The following is an 18,861-nucleotide window of genomic DNA, read 5'->3' on the forward strand; positions in this document are numbered from 1 at the left end:
TTCCCCCGCGGCCTCCGTTAAGTTTCTCGAGATCCACATATGGGTGGAAACATAGGATATCTGTCCTTCTCTGACTGACTTATTTCACTTAGCATAATACCCCCCAGTTCCAGCCACGTTGCTGCAAATGGCATGTTTTCATTCTTTCTCATTGCCAAGTGGTACTCCATTGTGTATATAAACCACACCTTTTTTTTTTTTTTTTTTTTTGGGGGGGACAGAGAGAGACAGAGCATGAACGGGGGAGGGGCAGAGAGAGAGGGAGACACAGAATCGGAAACAGGGTCCAGGCTCCGAGCCATCAGCCCAGAGCCTGACGCGGGGCTCGAACTCACGGACCGCGAGATCGTGACCTGGCTGAAGTCGGACGCTTAACCGACTGCGCCACCCAGGCGCCCCAAACCACACCTTCTTTACCCATTCATCAGTTGATGGACATTTGGGCCCATCCCATAATTTGGCTATTGTTGAAACGCGAGCAAACCCTCTTTAAAGAAGGAAGGGAGCGTGCCTGGATGTGGCATCAGTCTGAGGACGAAGTAAATGTGTTTCCAGCTCACTGCCCACCCTGACTTGATTTGGCCGCATCCACGATTGTCTTATGAAGTTCAACTACCGGTCTCAGTTCAAGGTCACGGGGAACTAGCTTTTTTGGCTTTTCCTAACAGTTCTCTTGCAGCCACTTCCAGGATCGGCCGCCCATCAGGAATGCCGCCTTACCGCTGCTGGCCACAAGGGGTCCCAGCCCTCCGGGGAAGGAGACATTCTGTAGGGCGGAGCAGGTGCCTTGAGCGGCCAGCCCCCAGAGAGAGCTGCAGAGCTCCGGCCCTGGGTCCACAACCGTGTGGCACTGTGGGAGCAGCGATAACCCACGTGCGATCACTGTGCTTCGCGTTGTTAGTGCAAACAGCACAGAGCGCGGCCCCAGGGACCCGCGCAGTCTGGGTTCTGGTCCCAGCTTTATTCTCGCTACCTGCATGACCTTGGGCGCATCCCATCCCCTCTGAGACTCAGTTTCCTCATCTGCCAAGGGAAGGGGTTAGAATAAAGTCCCGTTCTCCACAGCCTTGCCAGCAACGTAAGTACCCAAAATAGCCCTTCTCTCGAGGGGTGCCTGCTTCCTGCCCAGCACATGCTTACCCAGCTCACTGAAGTTTTAAGTCCTTCTGCCAGATTGTCATCTCCCTGGAAGCAGAAGGAGTGAAATGAGAATTCTGTGCCATGGCAACTTTTAACGTCAGAACCAGAAGAGCACTTGGTACTACAGGGGTTCCCAGACACCTGTTAGCCTGGAACCCTTTATTCAGACCAACGCCGATGTGGAATCCCAAACAGAAGACAGTTGGAAGCACTCTGGTTAGAAACTGGAGCCCAGGGGCACCGGGGTGGCTCAGTCGGTTGAGTGTCCAACTCTGGCTCAGGTCGTGATTTCATGGTTCATGGGTTCAATCCCCGCATCAGGCTCTGTGCTGACAGCTGGGAGCCTGGAGCCCGCTTCCAATTCTGTGCCTCCCTCTCTCTCTGCCCTCCTCCACTCACACTCTGTCTCTCTGTCTCTCTCTCTAAATAATGGATGAACATTAAAAAAAGAAAGAAAGAAACTGGAGCCCAGAGAGAGGAAGCCACCAGTCCAGCATCACTCATCAGGAGAGTGGCACCCTGGGCAGAGCTGTCCCTCTTGGGCACACGCCCCAGGAGTGACACTGAGCGCATAGCTTCCCGGGACATGCGGAAACTCAGAATCGTAAGAGCTGAATGTGGGGAGGCGGGAGCGCAAGGCAGGCGGAGGGCACTCTAATTTCCACTGTGCATCCCCTGTGCTGGGTTTTCCCCACGTTGTGACTTACCCTTATAATGACCCTCAAGGCCACTGTCATTACCCACTTGTAGGCTCAGAAAAGTGACCTGGCCCAAGTCCCAAACTCAGACGTGATTTTAACCCAGGGCTTTGCAACTACAAAGTGCACATACTGGCCTTCCTGAGGGACGGCATTTTATTTACTCTTCGTTCATTCACTCTGATCTTTACTGATCTTTACTGAGCACCAGGCGTATGCCAGGCACTGTTCCAGACCCTGCCGTACAGCTGAGAACGAGGCGGTCAGAGCACCAGCCTCACTGAACCCAGACAGACATCAACAGGTGGTACGTGACCAGAAGACCACAGCAGAGTAAGGGACGGAGAGTGACAGAGCCCTTGGGGGTGGGGTGGCGCATGTGCACCTCTCATTGGTCAGGAGCCCTGCTGCTCAAGGTGTGCTGGCTCTGAACTGACGGGTTCTAGTCTGCTAGGTGCGGGGGTGGGCAGAGATGCTTCTTCCCTCTTTCTGTATTTATGGGACAAACAGTCCATGGGCCAGCCCTGGTGTGTTGAATCGCACTTGGAATAACCCTGCCTAAAATATTTCTGAACCATTTGGTCAGTGCAGCTGGTGAATGTACCCCGTGTCCTGGGGACCCAGTCGCCCCGTCTTCCCTTCCCTCCTGCCTTCCCGTCACGCTGCACAGGCCCCAGGGAACTATTGCGTGGGCATCTCCCCCCTGGTGTGTGTGATGATCCAGGGCTCAGACGTCCCTTCTAAAGGAAGACGTCCCCTCCGAGTTCCTGGCCAGCTGGGAGCTTCGTGGGTGATGGAAATAGATCTGGGTCCCAACACAGGCTGTGTCACTTGCCAGCCATGTGATCTTAAAAATGCAGTTTTCCTTAACTCTAAAATAGGGATAATGGGGGGCGCCTGGGTGGCTCAGTCGGTTAAGCGGCCGGCTTCAGCTCAGGTCATGATCTCGCGGTCCGTGAGTTCGGGCCCCGCGTCAGGCTCTGTGCTGAACGCTCAGAGCCTGGAGCCTGTTTCGGATTCTGTGTCTCCCTCTCTCTCTGACCCTCCCCCATTCATGCTCTCTCTCTGTCTCAAAAATAAACGTTAAAAAAAAATAGGGATAATGGGGGGCACCTGGGTGGTTCATTCGGTTAAGCATCCAACTTTGGCTCAGGTCATGATCTTGTGGTTCAGGAGTTTAAGCCCCACGTTGGGCTCTGCGCTAACCGAGCAGAGCCTTCTTTGGATCCTCTGTCTCCCTCTCTTTCTGTGCCTCCCCAGCTCTCTCCCTCTCTCTCTCTTTCTCAAAAACAAACATTAATGGGCACCGGGGTGGCTCAGGCAGTTAGGCGTCCAACTCTTGGTTTCAACTCAGATCATGATCTCACGGTTCGTGAGCTCAAGCCCCACATCGGGCTCTGTGCTAACAGTGAGGAGCCTGCTTGGGATTCTGTCTCTCCCTCTCTGCCCTTCCCCCACTTTCTCTCTCTCTCAAAAAAAAATAAATAAACGGGCACCTGGGTGGCTCCGTCGGTTAAGCGTCCGACTTCAGCTCAGGTCATGATCTCACAGTTTGTGAGTTCGAGCCCCGCGTCAGGCTCTGTGCTGACGGCTCGGAGCCTGGAACCTGCTGCGGGTTTTGTCTCCCTTTCTCTCTGCCCCTCCCCCACTCCCACGCTGTCTCTGTCTCTCTCAAAAATAAGCAAGCATTAAAATAAATAAATAAATAAACGTTTTAAATAAAAGAGTATCTTTTTCAAAAAATAAATAAGATAGCGGTAATGGTGCTTTGCAGGACTAGATCAAGCCCATGGCCTGGGCCACACTCTGGAAGCCCCCACTACTGCGTGTGTGTGTGTGTGTGTGTGTGTGTGTGAGAGAGAGAGAGACATCCCCCTCTTCCGCCACTTTGAAGAGCCCCTTCCGGGCCCCACTGTGGCCAGGGACACTGACAGCCTTTTCTGGGGTCTCTTCCCAGACTGCCAAGGGATCATTGAGGACGTCGTCCTGCTGGGTGCGCCCGTGGAAGGAGAAGCCAAGCACTGGGAGCCTTTCCGGAAGGTGGTGTCTGGGAGGATCATCAACGGCTACTGCAGGTGTGCTGTGCGGGAAGGGGTGGGCGAGTGCGGGGGGGCCGAGCTCTCAGAGCACCGTTCCAGGCGGGGCAGGGCGACAGTGCAGGAGCCAGTCCCCACACCGTGCCGCGACCCTCGGCAGGACGCGGGGGCCCGTGAAGGCTGGCCGCCGTGAGGTTGCCAGGGACCCCCCCCCCCCCTACTTGTTGGAGCTTGGAGAAGAAGGACTCGAGGGCTTCAGCCAAGGCTATGCCCCAGCCTCCAGGGAAGAGGAGACCGCAGGAGGTGAGCCTGACAAGGTCCCAGGCCCATCAGCCAAATGAAGCCAAGGACGGGCTGACAGTACTGAAGAGCGGTGGTTTGGAATCGCACGGACCTGGGTCTTCATGCTGGCCTCAGTTTCTCCATCGGAAAAAGGGGGCGGTGGGTAATAGCAGTAACTCCCCCCAGGGTGTGACGATAGTTAAGTGATCCACAGAGTTGCACGCGGTGCGCACATGCTCTGTGATTGACAGAGGGTGTCACTATTTATCCCCGGGACCACCAGCCTTGGGATATTCATTCGACAGACTTGTGAGCATCAGCCTCGCGCCACGTGCAATAAGGAACACGCCCCAGCCCCGTGGAACCAGCGTCCAGCAAGGAAAATAGGAAAGCGGGCAGCTCCGATCAGGCATCTGGAAGCTCATCTGCGACACCAAACTCCAGAAGCCGTAAAATCAAGGGCTTTCCCCCAGGTTCTGTGCGGCCTGAGCTGCCGAGAGGGATTGCTAGGCTTGACTCCTCCTGCTGGGCTTCTGGGCTGGGTGACTTTGGGCCACCCCACCCCCCCCCCCCAAACCTCACAGGGAGATCATGTGACACACGGGCTACAAGCTGGATCACCTCCCTAAAATCCAAACCATTACCCTGAATTCTGAAACGCGGTCCTCCAAGGATTTTCGACAAGGGACCTGCATTTTATGGTCCTGATACAAAGCACAGGGTATTGATCAGAAGGTGACATTCTGAGCCCAGAAGAACAGGTTTGGAGTATAGGAAACAGGAAGGTTGGCCGACTAGTTGTGGGCTCCGTGAACACAACTTAACATACAGCCGTTTAGAAAACAAGGAGATAGGCCTCAGGGAAGCAACTGATCCCTGGGTTTTGGACATGACCATTCCACCAGCCAGCTGGAAACAGAGCATGGAGCTCAGAGAAGTCAGAGCTGGGGTCACCAGCTGCCACTGAAGCCAGGGGACAGCAGAGATCACTGGCAAGGCAAAGTGTAGAGAGAGAAGAGCGCTGGATTCCCAATTCTAAGTAATATGTTTCAGGGAGGAAGAGGTTCCAAGCTGAGGTTGGGGCAACTCGGGATCATCTGGCATTCGGTGCCCGAGACCGTAGCTGGGCATGGGAACACAAAGACGGGCGAGAGGAGAGAGGCTCACGTCCGGTGGAAAGGATGCATGTGGAAATAGACAGTTATGAGACAAGTCAAAACTAAAAAGATACAATATGAGGGGGAAGGATATAACAAGTATTAGACTCTTACCCAGAACCCTGTGGTATTAGTACGTTCATCCATTTTACACATGAGAAAACTGAAGCTCAGGTTAAGTCGTGAAGCCAGTTAACTTTAATTTTGACCTAAGCCCAACCATCGTAAGTAGGACCCAAACCTAAATGGAACAGATTCGAAAAGTCTTCATCATTTTGATGATTGAGGCTGCAACAATGACTGGTAGTTCAGAGCTAAAGATAAATACGATTTTCAGGCACAGATAGAGGGCATTAGTCAGGACACAGGAGTTCTGACAATCAGTTTGGCTCTATCACTCGTACTGTAAGCTGAGTTCTTAGAATTAGGATACGGTAGGGGCACCTGGGTGGCTCCGTCGGTTAAGCGTCGGACTTCGGCTCAGGTCATGATCACGTGCTGTGGGTTCAAGCCCTGCGTCAGGCTCTGTGCTGACAGCTCAGAGCCTGGAGCCTGCCTTGTAGTCTCTGTCTCCTTCTCTCTCTGCCCCTCCCCCCTGTGCTCTGTCTCTCTCTGTCTCTCAAAACTAAATAAATGTAAAAAAAAAAAAAAGAATCAGGATACTGTAGGAAGAACAAAGAAACAAAAGACAGAGCCATAATATATAAAGAGCTCATGCAAATCAATTAAAAAAAACCTAATAAGAAAATAGTCAAAGGAGATCTACACAGAAACTCACAGAATAAATACAGTCGATAAATTTTTTAAAAGATGCCAACCTCATCATTAATGAAATACATGCAGATAAAATCAGTAAGATACCATTTATCAACATGAATAACATTCAGTGTCAGTAAAGATGTAGAGAAATGGGCATTGCCATACACTGTTGGCCACAGTTGAACTTAGTAAATACTTTATGGAGAACAGTTGCCCATATCCATCAAAATTTTTAATGTGCCGATGTTCTGATCCCACACATTCTGACTTCTGTGATCCTGCTCTACTGGACAGGGACACACACACACACACACACACACACACACACAGAAACAGATGTGCAAAGAGAGACATTGCAGCTTCGTTTCTAATTAAAAATTTAAAACAATCTAAATGACCACGAATTGGAGAACAGTTAAGGGGGGGAAGCAAGCACAGCTCACATATCGTGAGTCCACTTCTGAGGGAAGAAGCTTCTGTGTGTGCATATGCGTATCTATATGTCTGTACATACACAGGAAGGTCCAGAAGGCCCATAGGAAACTGGTAACGGTGGCCACCCCTAAAGATTGGAAGTCGGGCATAAAAGAGACTTTAATTTGATTTTTTTTAAGTAAGGATAGTTTTAAAAACAAGAGAAGAAAATGAATGGACAGAGCTTCAATTGGGGGTCAAGCAGCCTTCAGTTAAAATCTTGGTTCTGCCAGTTACCTACCTATTGGGTGGCTTTGGACAAACAACTCTGAATCTCAGTATTCCCACCTGTGAAGTGGTGATAACAGTCCCTCCTGCACAGAGGTTCTGGGGAGATCAAACGACGTTATTTAGGAAACACACTGGCTCTTAGTAGGTGCCCAATAAACCATAGCGGTTATAATAACGGGGCCTGTTCACACGGCGCATGATTTTTGGGGGTTTTTCATAAACAGCAAAGGGAAAGAATGAAAATTGCATGGGTGCAATATGAAAGCAGCAAAAACGTATTAAATTCATCTGTTCTGCTGCAAACCTGAGGCTAATAAGCTTGGTTTTCAATTATTTTGTGGGATCCTGAGCCATCTCTCTAGAGAAAGGAAGAGGAGGAGGAAATCCAGGAAAGAAGGGGGCGAAACACAGACAAAACAATAACTGTGGTTTCTTGGTTAAACTGAGCACCGACCAGGATTTTACATTCTTGGCCCCCAAAGGTGTTTTACTTGCATTGAACCTACTTAAATATGATGGGTGGAGGGAAAGGGTGGGGGAAGCTTCAGGGCAACACTACCAAACAGCATACATTTATAATTTTATCATATGCATTAATAAAGCTCTTTGCAAATCTGTTCGCTTGGCTGGGCTTTCGTGAATCGCCCGGAAGCTAGCCGGGGCGAGTGGTAATGCTCCCTGTTGTACCGTGAGGAAACCGAAGCTCAGAGAGGGTCAGGTGCCTTGCCAAGGTCACACAGCAGAGCCAGGATATGAACTCAGGCAGGCCTGTCTCACTCCACGGTGAGAGGGTTTCATTCTGAGCCTCCCGGGGCACTTCTTGCGGTCGCCGCTTCGAGTACCCCGTGAGGAGGGGATGATGGGAAAAGAGGCAGTGAGGACGCCTGCCTGCACGTGGCCTCCAGGCCAGGGAGCAACCAAGGCAGCCCTCCCACAGGCCTTGTGGTGGCGCATCAAGAGTTCGGTCATGATTGGCGCATCGGCAGGGCCTGGAGGGCCACTGAAGCCTGGCCCGCCGGGCCCCCACCAGGGAGCACTGATCCAGCTCAGAATACAGGACTAAGGCACAGTTTTGCCAGCAGCAAGCTCTTTGCCTAGAAAAGGAAAAAGACCCAAGAACGGACACACAGAAGGCATGGGACTAACGTCCCCAAAGGAACATATATACCAGGCACGTGAGGCACAAAGGATTAATAATACCGGGGGGGAGGGGGGGGTGCCTCAGGAGCACTCCCTAGGGGAGGTGATATCCAAGCTGAATTTTGAAAGGATGGACAAGAGCCCATCAGACGCTGGAAGACAAGGCCAAGCAAGAAGGCCCACAGCAGGAGGCGTAATCAGACCAGATGCTTCCAGAAGATTCACGTGTGTGGGCGCCACCTATGTGATGTGCCACCTCAGCGTATGCTCCTGCCCACCCTGGGAAGTAAGATGCAGTGAGGAGACTGAGGCTCAGAGGAGGCAAGCAACTCGCCCAAGGTCACACAGCGAGTAACAAGGTGGGAACTGAGCCTGGCTCTGTGTGGTCCCGTGCATAGGATCACGGCCCGCCCTGGGCGAGAGAGGCAGCTGCCAGATGCAGAAGAGTCCCGAATGCCAGTGAAGACCCTATGGTTTGCTCAGCACAATTTAGAAGATACAGAACCTTCCAACATATGTTCCTGTTCTGTCCCTAAATGTGTACCAACAAGTAAGTGCAGTCAACGTTCTACGTAGAGTGTTGTGATCATTAAGACAGAAACAGTTTGCAAGGACTAAGGCTGACTCTACTCATTTAAAACTGTCTACAGCAGAAATATTTACAGACCACCCTCCTACCCAGTATCTGATGCTCGGAAGTCGTGATCAATGCAAAACGACAACTTGAGTTCATCTTTCTTCTCCCCTTAGTCATCCGTGCTTAGAGACAGTGCTTCTCGGGCCCTCAATATTAAGATAATCCCTGGGAGGGGCGCCTGGGTGGCGCAGTCGGTTAAGCCTCCGACTTCAGCCAGGTCACGATCTCGCGGTCCGTGAGTTCGAGCCCCGCGTCAGGCTCTGGGCTGATGGCTCGGAGCCTGGAGCCTGTTTCCGATTCTGTGTCTCCCTCTCTCTCTGCCCCTCCCCCGTTCATGCTCTGTCTCTCTCTGTCCCAAAAATAAATTTAAAAAAAAACGTTGGAAAAAAAAAAAAAAAAAAGATAATCCCTGGGACTTGCAAGGATTGCTCTCTGGAGAGAGAAAAGGAATTTTCTAGAAGAGAAGGCCCAGAGGCCACGGGGAGGCACAGTCGGCTTCTCAGAGAGAAGAGCAGTGGTCAGATGAGGGTTTAAGGAAGGCCGCAGTGGCACATGGGAGGTGAGGCCAGGAGCAGGGAGAGCGGGGAGAAGGCTGTTGCATTGGTTCCTGGGGACTGGAGTGCCTGATCTCAGGGCTGGGGCACACGGGGTGGGTGCAGGGGCAGGTAATAAGAATCAGCAGGACCCTGTGGTGACTTGGTCGTTGGGGAAAAGGGGGCCTAGGACCTTGCCCTGCTGGTTTCTGCCTGAGGGACCAGGAGGGTGGCAGTGGAGAGGGAATCCGGGCCGGTGAGCTCGGGTGTGGGGCACATCAGGAAGGTCTGTAGGGGGCCCCTCGACTCTGGGCCCCGGTCCGTCCAGGGGTCTCCGGGGTGGTAAGCACACAAGCGCCCATGCGGTCAGAGAGCACCTACGAGGGAGCCTGGGGAGCTCCCCCAAACCCTGGGCCCCGGACAGCAGTCACAGAGACAGGGCAGGGACCCCTGACTCTGACCCCTTCTTCCCTCGCGCTGCACGGGGGCCCTTCTTCCACGTAAGAACGCAAAACTAACGGACTCAAGTCGCCACACGAACCAGAGTCAGAATCAGTCTAAATAAAAGACAACCAGGTCTGCTAAGTTAGATGCAAGTCCTGGATGCAGAGGGGAGGCGAGGAGTGTCCACTTGCACAGCCCTGCTGAGCACCGAGGCCAAGGGCACGGCTCTCGGTTGGCCCAGCTTCAGCCGCACAAAGGCAGGGGTTCGAGGGGAAGGCTGTCTCGTGGGCCCCTCAGACCATGTCCCCCACAGATGGTGCCCCTTGCACCTGAAGAAACAGGCAGCATGGGGTCCAGGGTTCTTTTCCCTCAGGACTGTGTGTGTGGCTGGGGATGCGGGTGCCGGGAGCAGGGTTCACCGCACCCCTGAAGGTGGAGCACAGTTCCCAGGGCGTGACCTGCCTGGACAAACACCTTCGCCTCTTCCAAGATGAGTGAGGGCAGGGAGGCCTGCGGGCTGGGCCGGGCCTGACTCAGAGGGCGAGCTGGACAGACAGGAACCCAGACCTCAGAGCTCCATGCCACGGAGCAGGGTAGACCCCCAGCTCCCCCCCGCAGCCCATTCACACCAGGAGGATCCCTGCTGCCTCTCTCTCGTGGAGCCCCAGACCAGCCACCCTGGAAGCCGGAGCCCCCTCCAAAGCCACATGCTGACTTGTGAGAACCTCATCTGGCTCCCTCATTCACTCACCCAGCACACACCCCACCACTGCGCACCAGGCACAGTTGTCGGCGGTGGGGACCCAGCATGAACAGAGCGGGCAGCACCCCCAAAGAGGCGGCCACTGCTCCACCGCCGTGTGCGGCCAGGGCCCCGGTTTCCCACAAACGTGCCGGTCCCGCCAGGCTGTCCAGGGCCAGCTGGGGCTCCCAGGCTGACGGCCCCCACTTCTCTGCCCGCAGGGGGGACTGGTTGCTGAGCTTCGTGTACCGCACGTCCTCGGTGCAGCTCCGCGTCGCCGGCCTACAGCCCGTGCTGCTGCAGGACAGGAGGGTGGAGAATGTGGACCTGTCCTCTGTCGTGAGTATCGCCCGTCCCGCCTAGGGCCCTGCGTCGGCCAGTGGGGGTGCTTTGGGACTCCAGCCCAGCCACCGCCAGCCCCAGGGCCACTGGCCCATTTCACCCCAGAGGAGGGAGGTCATAAGAATTTGCTTGCGAAGAGGTCATCGCGCCTGTTTACGGGCGCCGTCTCTGTGCCAGAGCTTTGCCACCAGCTCCTTTACACACATTGTCTCTAATCCTTACACGGCCCCAGGGGCCGCCATGGTTAGGCCCATTTCACAGATGAGGAAAAGTGAGGCTTAGAAAAGTTCTTGTCATACAACTGGCAATCGGTAGCCTGGATGTGCCCCTCCAGAGCCATGCTCTCGGCCCTACGTTGGCGCCCTCCCCCTATTTCCCACCCCCAGTTACTAGTCAGGACAGACTGTTCCCCCCAGAAGTAAGGAGAGCAACCAGAGGGCGCAGGTGGGGGGACTGGGGCTTGACCACAGCAGACGTCCCCGACTGCCAGGCTGTGACACTGTGGAATGCAGGGCAGGGAAAGTGTGTTCCAAGGACCACCCACCTTGGAATCATCGGGGGGGAGGTTATTTAAAATGTAGGACACCCCCCCGCACACACACACAGGACACCAGGAAAAATAATATAAATAAATAAGGAAAGAAATAAAATGCAGACCTTTAGATCAGTCCCTCGGGGTAGAGCCTGCCAGTAGCCTGCCAGTCTACGGTTGAACAGACCCCTCCCTCCCCAGTGGTTCTGGGCATCTAAGACTAGGCTTCGATGGAGAGCGCAGATGGCTCGAAAGAATTCTTGCTGGAGACGGGGTGGGATGAACCTAACTTGAGGTTCTGGATCCACCTGCCGGGCTTGAAGGAGCCTCATCCACCTGCGCATGCCTGTCACAGGGAGCTGTCTGTGGGGCACTTGCCGTCCAGCTCTGAGCTGGACTCAGCCTTTGCAGGTACCAGTGTCCCCATCGTACAGATGAGGACACCGAGGCTCAGAGAGGCTAAGGGACTTGCCCAGGGTCACACAGTGGGAACATGGCCAAGCAGGACTCAACCCCAAGTCTGAAGCCAGTGGGCATCGCCCCTGCTCGGGGAGCTGTGGCCGGCAGTGGGACAGGGGCCCGCTACCAGGAAGGCGAGGGCACTGAGCTGCAGCGACATCCACAGGCTGCCTCCAGCCAGGGAAAATCCTTGTGATGCAAGGGGCCCCTGAGAACAAGAACGAGCATCTGATTCTTGTTACATGGTTGGCCCCAGGCGTCAGGTGCCAAGCACTTCCCAGGCGTGGCCCAGGCTTCCCAGGTTCCACACCAGGCACCCGAAAGCAGACAAAGCAGACCCCTGGGGGGGCATCTGAAAGCCCCTGGGGGGAGGGGCGCTCTGGAAGACTCCAGCTTCCCCAGCGACACCCACGCCTCACCTGGATGGTGGATGGAGCTGGGCACCTCGGACCCTGCCCTCGCGCACAGCTCACTCAGGGCCGCGTGGTTGCTGAAACCTGCCCGAGTTCTGAAAGCAGCACAGGAGAATATTCTTGCACAAAACACTTAAGGCCAGAACTTTCTCAGGCACTGCCGCCACTGAAGCCCATGGGCCGTGTCCTTTGCCTGAGCCTCTCGCTCAGCCTGCTGCCGTGCTGCTGGGCCACTTTCTCCTCGCTTACATCGTTGCTCCCCAAGTACCCAGGACGCTCACACACAAGTCCTAACCCCCCAGAAGAACACGGATGGAGCAGCCCCCTGCCTTCCTAAAATATATATATTTTTTAATGTTTTGGGTTTTTTTTGAGAGAGAGACAGAGCACGAGCGGGGAAAGGGCAGAGGGAAAGGGAGACCCAGAATCCGAAGCAGGCCCCAGGCTCTGAGCTGTCAGCACAGAGCCCAACACGGGGCTCAAACTCACAAACCGTGAGATCATGACCTGAGCCGAAGTCGGACCCTTAACCGACCGAGCCACCCAGGCGCCCCAACCCCCTGCCTTCCTAACTGGTAGCTTCAGAGGCTGGCGTTTGGCCCGAGAAAAAGGACCTTCTAGACTCACACACACGCAAGACTGATGGTTCCTGGTTAGAGAGACGGTCTTCCCGGGACAGATAAGAGCTTCTACCCCCAGCGCCACAGGAGGCTCCTTGGGTCATCTGTCTCCCTGATAGACCAGCTTCACATGATGCGAACCTCATGGCAGCCTGTGTAGTCGGTACTGGGCATCCCCAATCACAGGTTGGAAAACTGAGACCTGACAGAATGGGCTCATGGAGCCAGAGGTCGTGGATCCGGGCCCTGAAACCAGGCCCAGGGCTGTGCTGTCCACTTCCCTGTGGGGTGAGGTAGGCTGAGTGACAAGACCGGGAAACCACAGGACCACAGCGAGGCCTCCTGACCGTGTCCAGGGGTCGCCGTCCTATTTAAGGGTCGCTGTTCCCTGAAGGGGTGAAGGACAGAAGTGACTTTGTGCCTCACCGTGCCCAGTCTCCCTCTGCCAGAAGAATCAAAGGTGCAAAGGGTCAGAAGAAACGTCCTCATGCGTGAAATTCCCTTTAAACACCACAGAGCCCTGGCAAGACCCGCTTTCTGCCCTGGGGATCCCCTGAGTGGGATCCAGTGACAAGAGCACAGCAGCCTTTGGCACCAGAGAGGCCAGGCTCTGCCACTGGTATACTGGCTGTGTGACCTCAGGCTAGTGACTCAGCCTCTCTGTGCCTCAGTTTTCTCATACACGAGATGGGGGGAGTCCCCTGCCTTCCGGGGCAGCAAAGTAAGATGCTTGCTGCCTCGTAGGCCTTCATTTAATACTAGTTCCCTCCTGTCCTACCCCTGCCACCGTCTTCAGCTCTTTTGCCCCTCAGACCCCTCTCCCTCCTCAGACTGTCTTTGAGGCGGCTTCGGCTCTTATCTTACCTGATTGCAGCTCTTTATCACTTCAGGAACACCTTCTGGGTAATTGGAGGTAGTTAGCATTGCTTTGGTGCTGAAAATCCTTGCTGGAGGAGAGGCCGCTGGCCAGTGAGTTCCCTTCGCTGCTGCCCGGGTGCTCCAGGCAGAGCCCTTGCGCACCAGCCCGGCGTCAGCCACCCACCCAGACGTGGTCCGCGGTGGCTCCTGGTGGCGGACAAGCCTGAGCCAGCAGGGAGTGAGGGGCTGGCCCCGTCGCAGGCAGGCAGCCCCCGTTGGGGTGAACGAAGCCGACGAAGGCCAGGCAGCCCTCCTGCCCTTCGGCCTGTGCCGTGTGGGGACCGGGGCGCAGCGGCTGGGGGCGTCTGGCCCGGGCAGGGCCAACTGCCGAGGTGTCACGGGGTTTCCGCTCTTCACGGCCCTAAGGAAATGCCAGCCGACTTGTAGAACTTAGCGCAGGGCTGGGCTCCAACGGCAGCAGTAAGAAAGCCAGCGCGTGCCAGGTGCCGCTGTACCTGCTTTGCAGACCTTATGTCGTCCGTCCCCATAGCGGTCCCATGAGGCAGGGATGGCAGCCCATTGTACAGGTGTGGAAACCGAGGCTGCATGTGAGCGGTCGAGCCAGGTGAACCTGGGGGCAGCGGGCAGGGCCCGGGCTCTTTGCCATTGGACTCGTGCTGCCCGCGCCCACACGTCTCTGTGGTGTCCCGCCGGGGACCTCTACCTCCGGGTCAAGGAGTCTGCCTCGCGTGTTAGCTCACGGACTCCTCCCACCAGCGCACGTGACGCGGGTGCCTTCCCTAGCCCCGCTTGACAGATGTGGAAACTGAGCCCCAAGGGGTAAAGGAACCCGAAGGGGCCCAATGGGCTTGGAAGGAGTTACTGGCGGGCAGAGGCGGGCAGCCACGGCCCAGTCGAGGCGGGTCCCAAGATGCCTCACGAGGCAGCAACCAGGCAGTGCTGAGGCCAGTCCAGGCAGCGCGGGTCACCGGGCGCCGGGCCAGCCGTGGGCAGTGCGGTGAGTTAGAAGGGGCCCCTGCGCTCCCTAGGCTCACAGTCCATCGGAGGATACAAATGAGCAAGCAGACGAAGACAGTGGGGTGTGGCGGACACGGTCACAGAGGAGCCCCCGGGGACAGTCCCTAGCCAGGGAAGGCCAGAGCTGTGCATTCTAGAAGAGCCATGTGGTGGGATTTCCACCTGCAGTCAGCGGCAGCCGGGGGCCACAAACCCCTCCCTTCCTGCCTGCCTGCCTCCACCCAGCCCAGCACCGGCCCTTCACTTGTTTGTCCCTGTGGGTCTAGGTTTCTGCTGGCCGGACACTGAGATGTGATGGCTAGAGCCCGGTCAGCCATCTTGGGTTCCCAGGTGGATCAGCCCAGCCAACTCCCTACCCTCTACCCCCTATTGTCCCTTCCAGGGAAATTAAGGCAAGGGAACTCACTCATGCTCACGCAGCACCAGCCATGTGCCATGTACCTCGTGGCTTGTACGTATTATTTCTTCCCCTGCACCCCGTGAGGTAGGCATCACTAACTCTAACTGGGTAATGTCCCTGTGAAAGTGTTTTGAGCCATAACACAAGACACGTCCTAGTTAGAGGTAATGTATGCTGATTCCTACAAAGTGCCAGGCCCTTGCACTCTTGTCGTAGACTTTCAAGGTAGGTATCATGATCCTCATTTGACAGGTGGAGAAGCTGGAGGTCGGAACATCGTTGAGACTCACCCCAGTTCCTCGTAAAAGAAGGAGCTGGAACCCCCGTTTCTCTGAGCCCGAAGTTAGGTCCTCTCTAGTGCTTTGCAGCCACTAAGGTCCACCCTCTGTGGAAAGACGCTGCCCCACCCTGCCCTCCGCCCAGAACGCAGGGATCCGAAAAGCCCCCCGTCTGGGTGTGCGTGCGTGTGTGTTCGCTGAACACTGTTAAAAAGTGTTTGTAGAGAAAGGTTCTGGTCATGAGCAAACCACCGGGCTGTACAGGAAATTGTGTCTTCGTGTTCTTGAGAAATCATTTGAGTAGCGTGTGATGTGTGGTTCCGGTGAATGTTATCAGCAGAGCCTTCGTGCGGTTTCCTAAGCGTCCCTGGCGTTTTTCCTGTCTTCTTTCTAAACAACAAGGAATGTTCTGGGTTGCGCTCACCTTGGGCACTAAGCAGACCCCCCCAGAACTGGCGGGGAGAGCGGGAGGCTGCATTTCAGGGAGCAGATCCGAGCTGAACAGCCCCCACTGCAGCATCTCGAAAACAGCACCACACGGCTTGGCCTTCAAACGTGCTGTGTGTCGTGAAGCAAACCACCACCCCTCTCTGGACTTTGCTTTCCTCTTCAGTAAAATGACCAATGATTTTCAGCGTTCCCCACTGCAGCCGGTTCTCTACGAAGAGACCAGGCCCCAGATGCCAATCCCGACTCGGACACTTCCTAGCTAGATGACCCTGGGCAACTCACCTTACCTCTGCAGGGCTCAATTTCTTCATCTACAGTTAGCAGCCGACACCTGTCACAGGACGGTATCCATTAAGTTCGTCTCCTGCGGTGTATTATGGACCTACTCCGTACGGGGCATTGTCCGTTATCACGGTGAGGCATCGGGCATTCTCAGCCACCCCTGAAGCCAACACAAAAGTGGGGGTGTCCCTATTCTCCGAGGAAGAAGGTGGGCACTTCTGAGTCCTCAACCTTTGTCATAGTAAAGATTCAGGCCCAAGGAACAGAGGCCCAGTTGAGGTAGCTTGAACACACAAGAGTTGCTGCTGTCAGGGAAGGAAAGGCCAGAATAGGCAGTCCAGGGCTGGTATGGTAGCTGTGCAGGCTTCAGGGGTCAAAATTCCCTCTTGCTTGTAGAGGGCCAACTCTGGCCCAAGATTGCCGCTCAGGCTCTGGCCATCGCGTCTGAATTCCAGCAAGCAGGAAAGAGGACGTGGAGGAGAGAAGGGCACTCCCTCTGCCTTTAAAAAAAAATAAGCTCTATTCCCAGTACGGGACTTGAACTCACGACCCTGAGATCAAGAGTCGCATTCTCCACTGACTAAGCCAAGCAGACCCCCCAAAAAATAAAAAATAAAAATAAAGAGGCACCCAAAGGGTGCCACGTAACACTACTGCTGCTTCCCTTGGCCAACCCTTGTCACAACACTACACTCAGCTACAAGGGACGGGGGAGAATGTACTCAGCTCTGAGTTCTCATGACAGAGAAACGGGGAGCGAGAATTGCAGGACGTACCTAGCAGTCTGCGCCGCAGCTGTTTTCAGTTTGGGGGCTTTTCCCGAAGGAATCCTCCCAGCCACGCTCTGATGTAGCTACTCTTACTGTTCCCGTTTTACAGCTGAGGCAAGTGGAGGTCCGAGGTCTAGAGAGGCTCGCTCGCGGTCCCACAGCTGTGAGCAGCAGAGAGCTTCTGCCGTGCCTGAAAGCTGCTGGCAGAGAATGAGAACTTCCACCCCAACTTTCTATCAGGAGATTCCTTCCTGCCCCCAACAGACCCAGACTATGTAGAGAAACATCCTTCATCTTTATTTAATAAACTCTAGGGGCGCCTGGGGTGGCTCAGTCGGTTGAGTGTCCGACTTTGGCTCAGGTCATGATCTCATGGGTTCGTGAGTTCAAGCCCTGCGTCGGGCTCTGTGCTGACAGCTCGGAGCCTGCTTCCAGATTCTCTGCCTCTCTCTCTCTCTCTGCCCCTATCCAACCCCGCTCCCTCCCTCTATCTCTCTCTCAAAAAAAAAAATAAACTTAAAAAAATATTTAGTGAATTCCGGAGTGGCCTTGAACCCAGAGGCTTCCCAACCCACTCTGGATTTGAGAGTCCTTGAGAGCTAGACTCCTGGTGTCAGGGATCAGGTTGCTGAGGCTGCTGAGGGAGGAGAGGGTGAGGCCCAGGAGTGTAGCTTGGGGCCCTGGGGAGGGCAGGGCTCTGACCACCCACCACGGGTCACTCACTGCTCCCCCTCTGCAGGTCAGCGGCCATCTGGACTATGCCAAGCAGATGGACGTCATCCTGAAGACTGTGGGCATCCACACCAAGCCAGGCTGGGACGAAAAGGGGCTCCTGCTGGCCCCAGGCAGCCTGCCCCAGGAGGAGCCTCACCAGACAGCAGCCGCCTCCTCATCAGACAAGACCACACCTGGAGACAGCCCCAAAGTGGCCACAGCCACTGACCCTAGCCGAGCCCCGGTGCCAGCAGGGCTGGACCCTGCCGAGAGTCCCCAGATCTGCGGCCACGGCATGGGCCCCAACCCACTGGGCTGCCCCGATTGTGCCAGCGAGACCCAGGGGCCCTGCGCAGGGCTGGACTGACCGCAGAAGGGGACTGGAGCTGTCTTCCCAGGCTCCTACATGCAGCGCTCTCTTACCCCTCCACCAGGTGCCCCCCACGAGTCTGAATGTCCACCGGTGCCTTTCCTAAGTCGAAGGCGTTGGAATTGAAAAGAAAGGAATTGGAAGGCGGGGGATTCGCAGAGAGACAGCGTTCCCTCTGTGAGCAAGCAAGGCCAGAGCCCTGCAGAGACGACCAAGCACAGTTTAGAGCCCCAGGACTCAACCAGCCTTGGGCTTCCTATATTTCAGGTCACAGTTGTGGGGTCTGGCTGACCATCTGGGGGCCTGGGGGGCTCTCTGGGGCCCAAGGCTTCCAAGGCACCATCCCCCCCCCCCAAAGCCCCAGTAAATCCAGGTGAATGCCCATACTCCAGGGCTGCCCAGCAGCCCACAGGCAGAGCAGGCACAGATGGGGAGCCAGCAGTCTACTCTCTGCTCTTGGGAGATCTGATCAGATTTGCCTTGTACAGCTACCCAGGCTGTGCACTGCAGAACCACAGGAGCGTCAATCACATGAACGTCATATAACGGGCACACTCCCCCAGTTGTGCTATGGTGGCCCTGGATCTAACTGTCACAGTGTGGTGAATATATGCTGAATCAGCATGCACTATGGTGGGGAAGGATTTCCTAGAACAGGAAGAGGTGATCATGATTATCATAATAAAAGTAACAATAGCTACCACTTGTTGAGAATTTACCATGGACGGAGTGCTTTCATGAGTTGTCTCAGCTGACCCTACCAATAGCTATGAGGTAGCTACTGCTATTACCTTCATGTTACTGAAGGTTATTGAGATCCAGAGAGGTTAGGTAACCTGCTCAACATCACACAGCTGGTCAGTCTCAAACTCCAGTCCAGATTCCAGACTCTTGGCCACTGTATCTGTATCTCCTTTGCTCCTCCCAGTGTTCCTGAATGACAGGGCCAGAGAAGGTCATCCTCCATTGTGCAGAGGGGAAAACCGAGGTCCAGGCAGAGTAAGTATTGACAAGCTCTGGGGCAGGCTGCCAGGAGGAGGACGGCAGAAGGAACTAGAACAT

General features: G+C 55.2%; 1 protein-coding gene across 6 annotated transcripts in view; it reads left to right on the plus strand.

The window, feature by feature from the left end:
- Positions 1-18,517, plus strand: part of TMCO4 (transmembrane and coiled-coil domains 4) — a 104,543-nt gene extending 86,026 nt beyond the window's left edge. For 2 of the 6 annotated variants that reach the window (XM_058718855.1, XM_058718856.1), the window contains exons 14-16: positions 3,796-3,913; positions 10,495-10,612; positions 17,455-18,517. In XM_058718855.1, coding sequence (XP_058574838.1) covers positions 3,796-3,913; positions 10,495-10,612; positions 17,455-17,796 — 578 coding nt within the window. In that variant the 3' untranslated portion in view covers positions 17,797-18,517. The other 4 variants (XR_009258372.1, XR_009258371.1, XM_058718857.1 and 1 more) reach the window with 4 other exon arrangements.
- Positions 18,518-18,861: the final 344 nt, after the last annotated feature.

Source organism: Neofelis nebulosa, chromosome 2 (genome assembly GCF_028018385.1).
Source record: "Neofelis nebulosa isolate mNeoNeb1 chromosome 2, mNeoNeb1.pri, whole genome shotgun sequence".
Taxonomy (NCBI): Eukaryota; Metazoa; Chordata; class Mammalia; order Carnivora; family Felidae; genus Neofelis; species Neofelis nebulosa.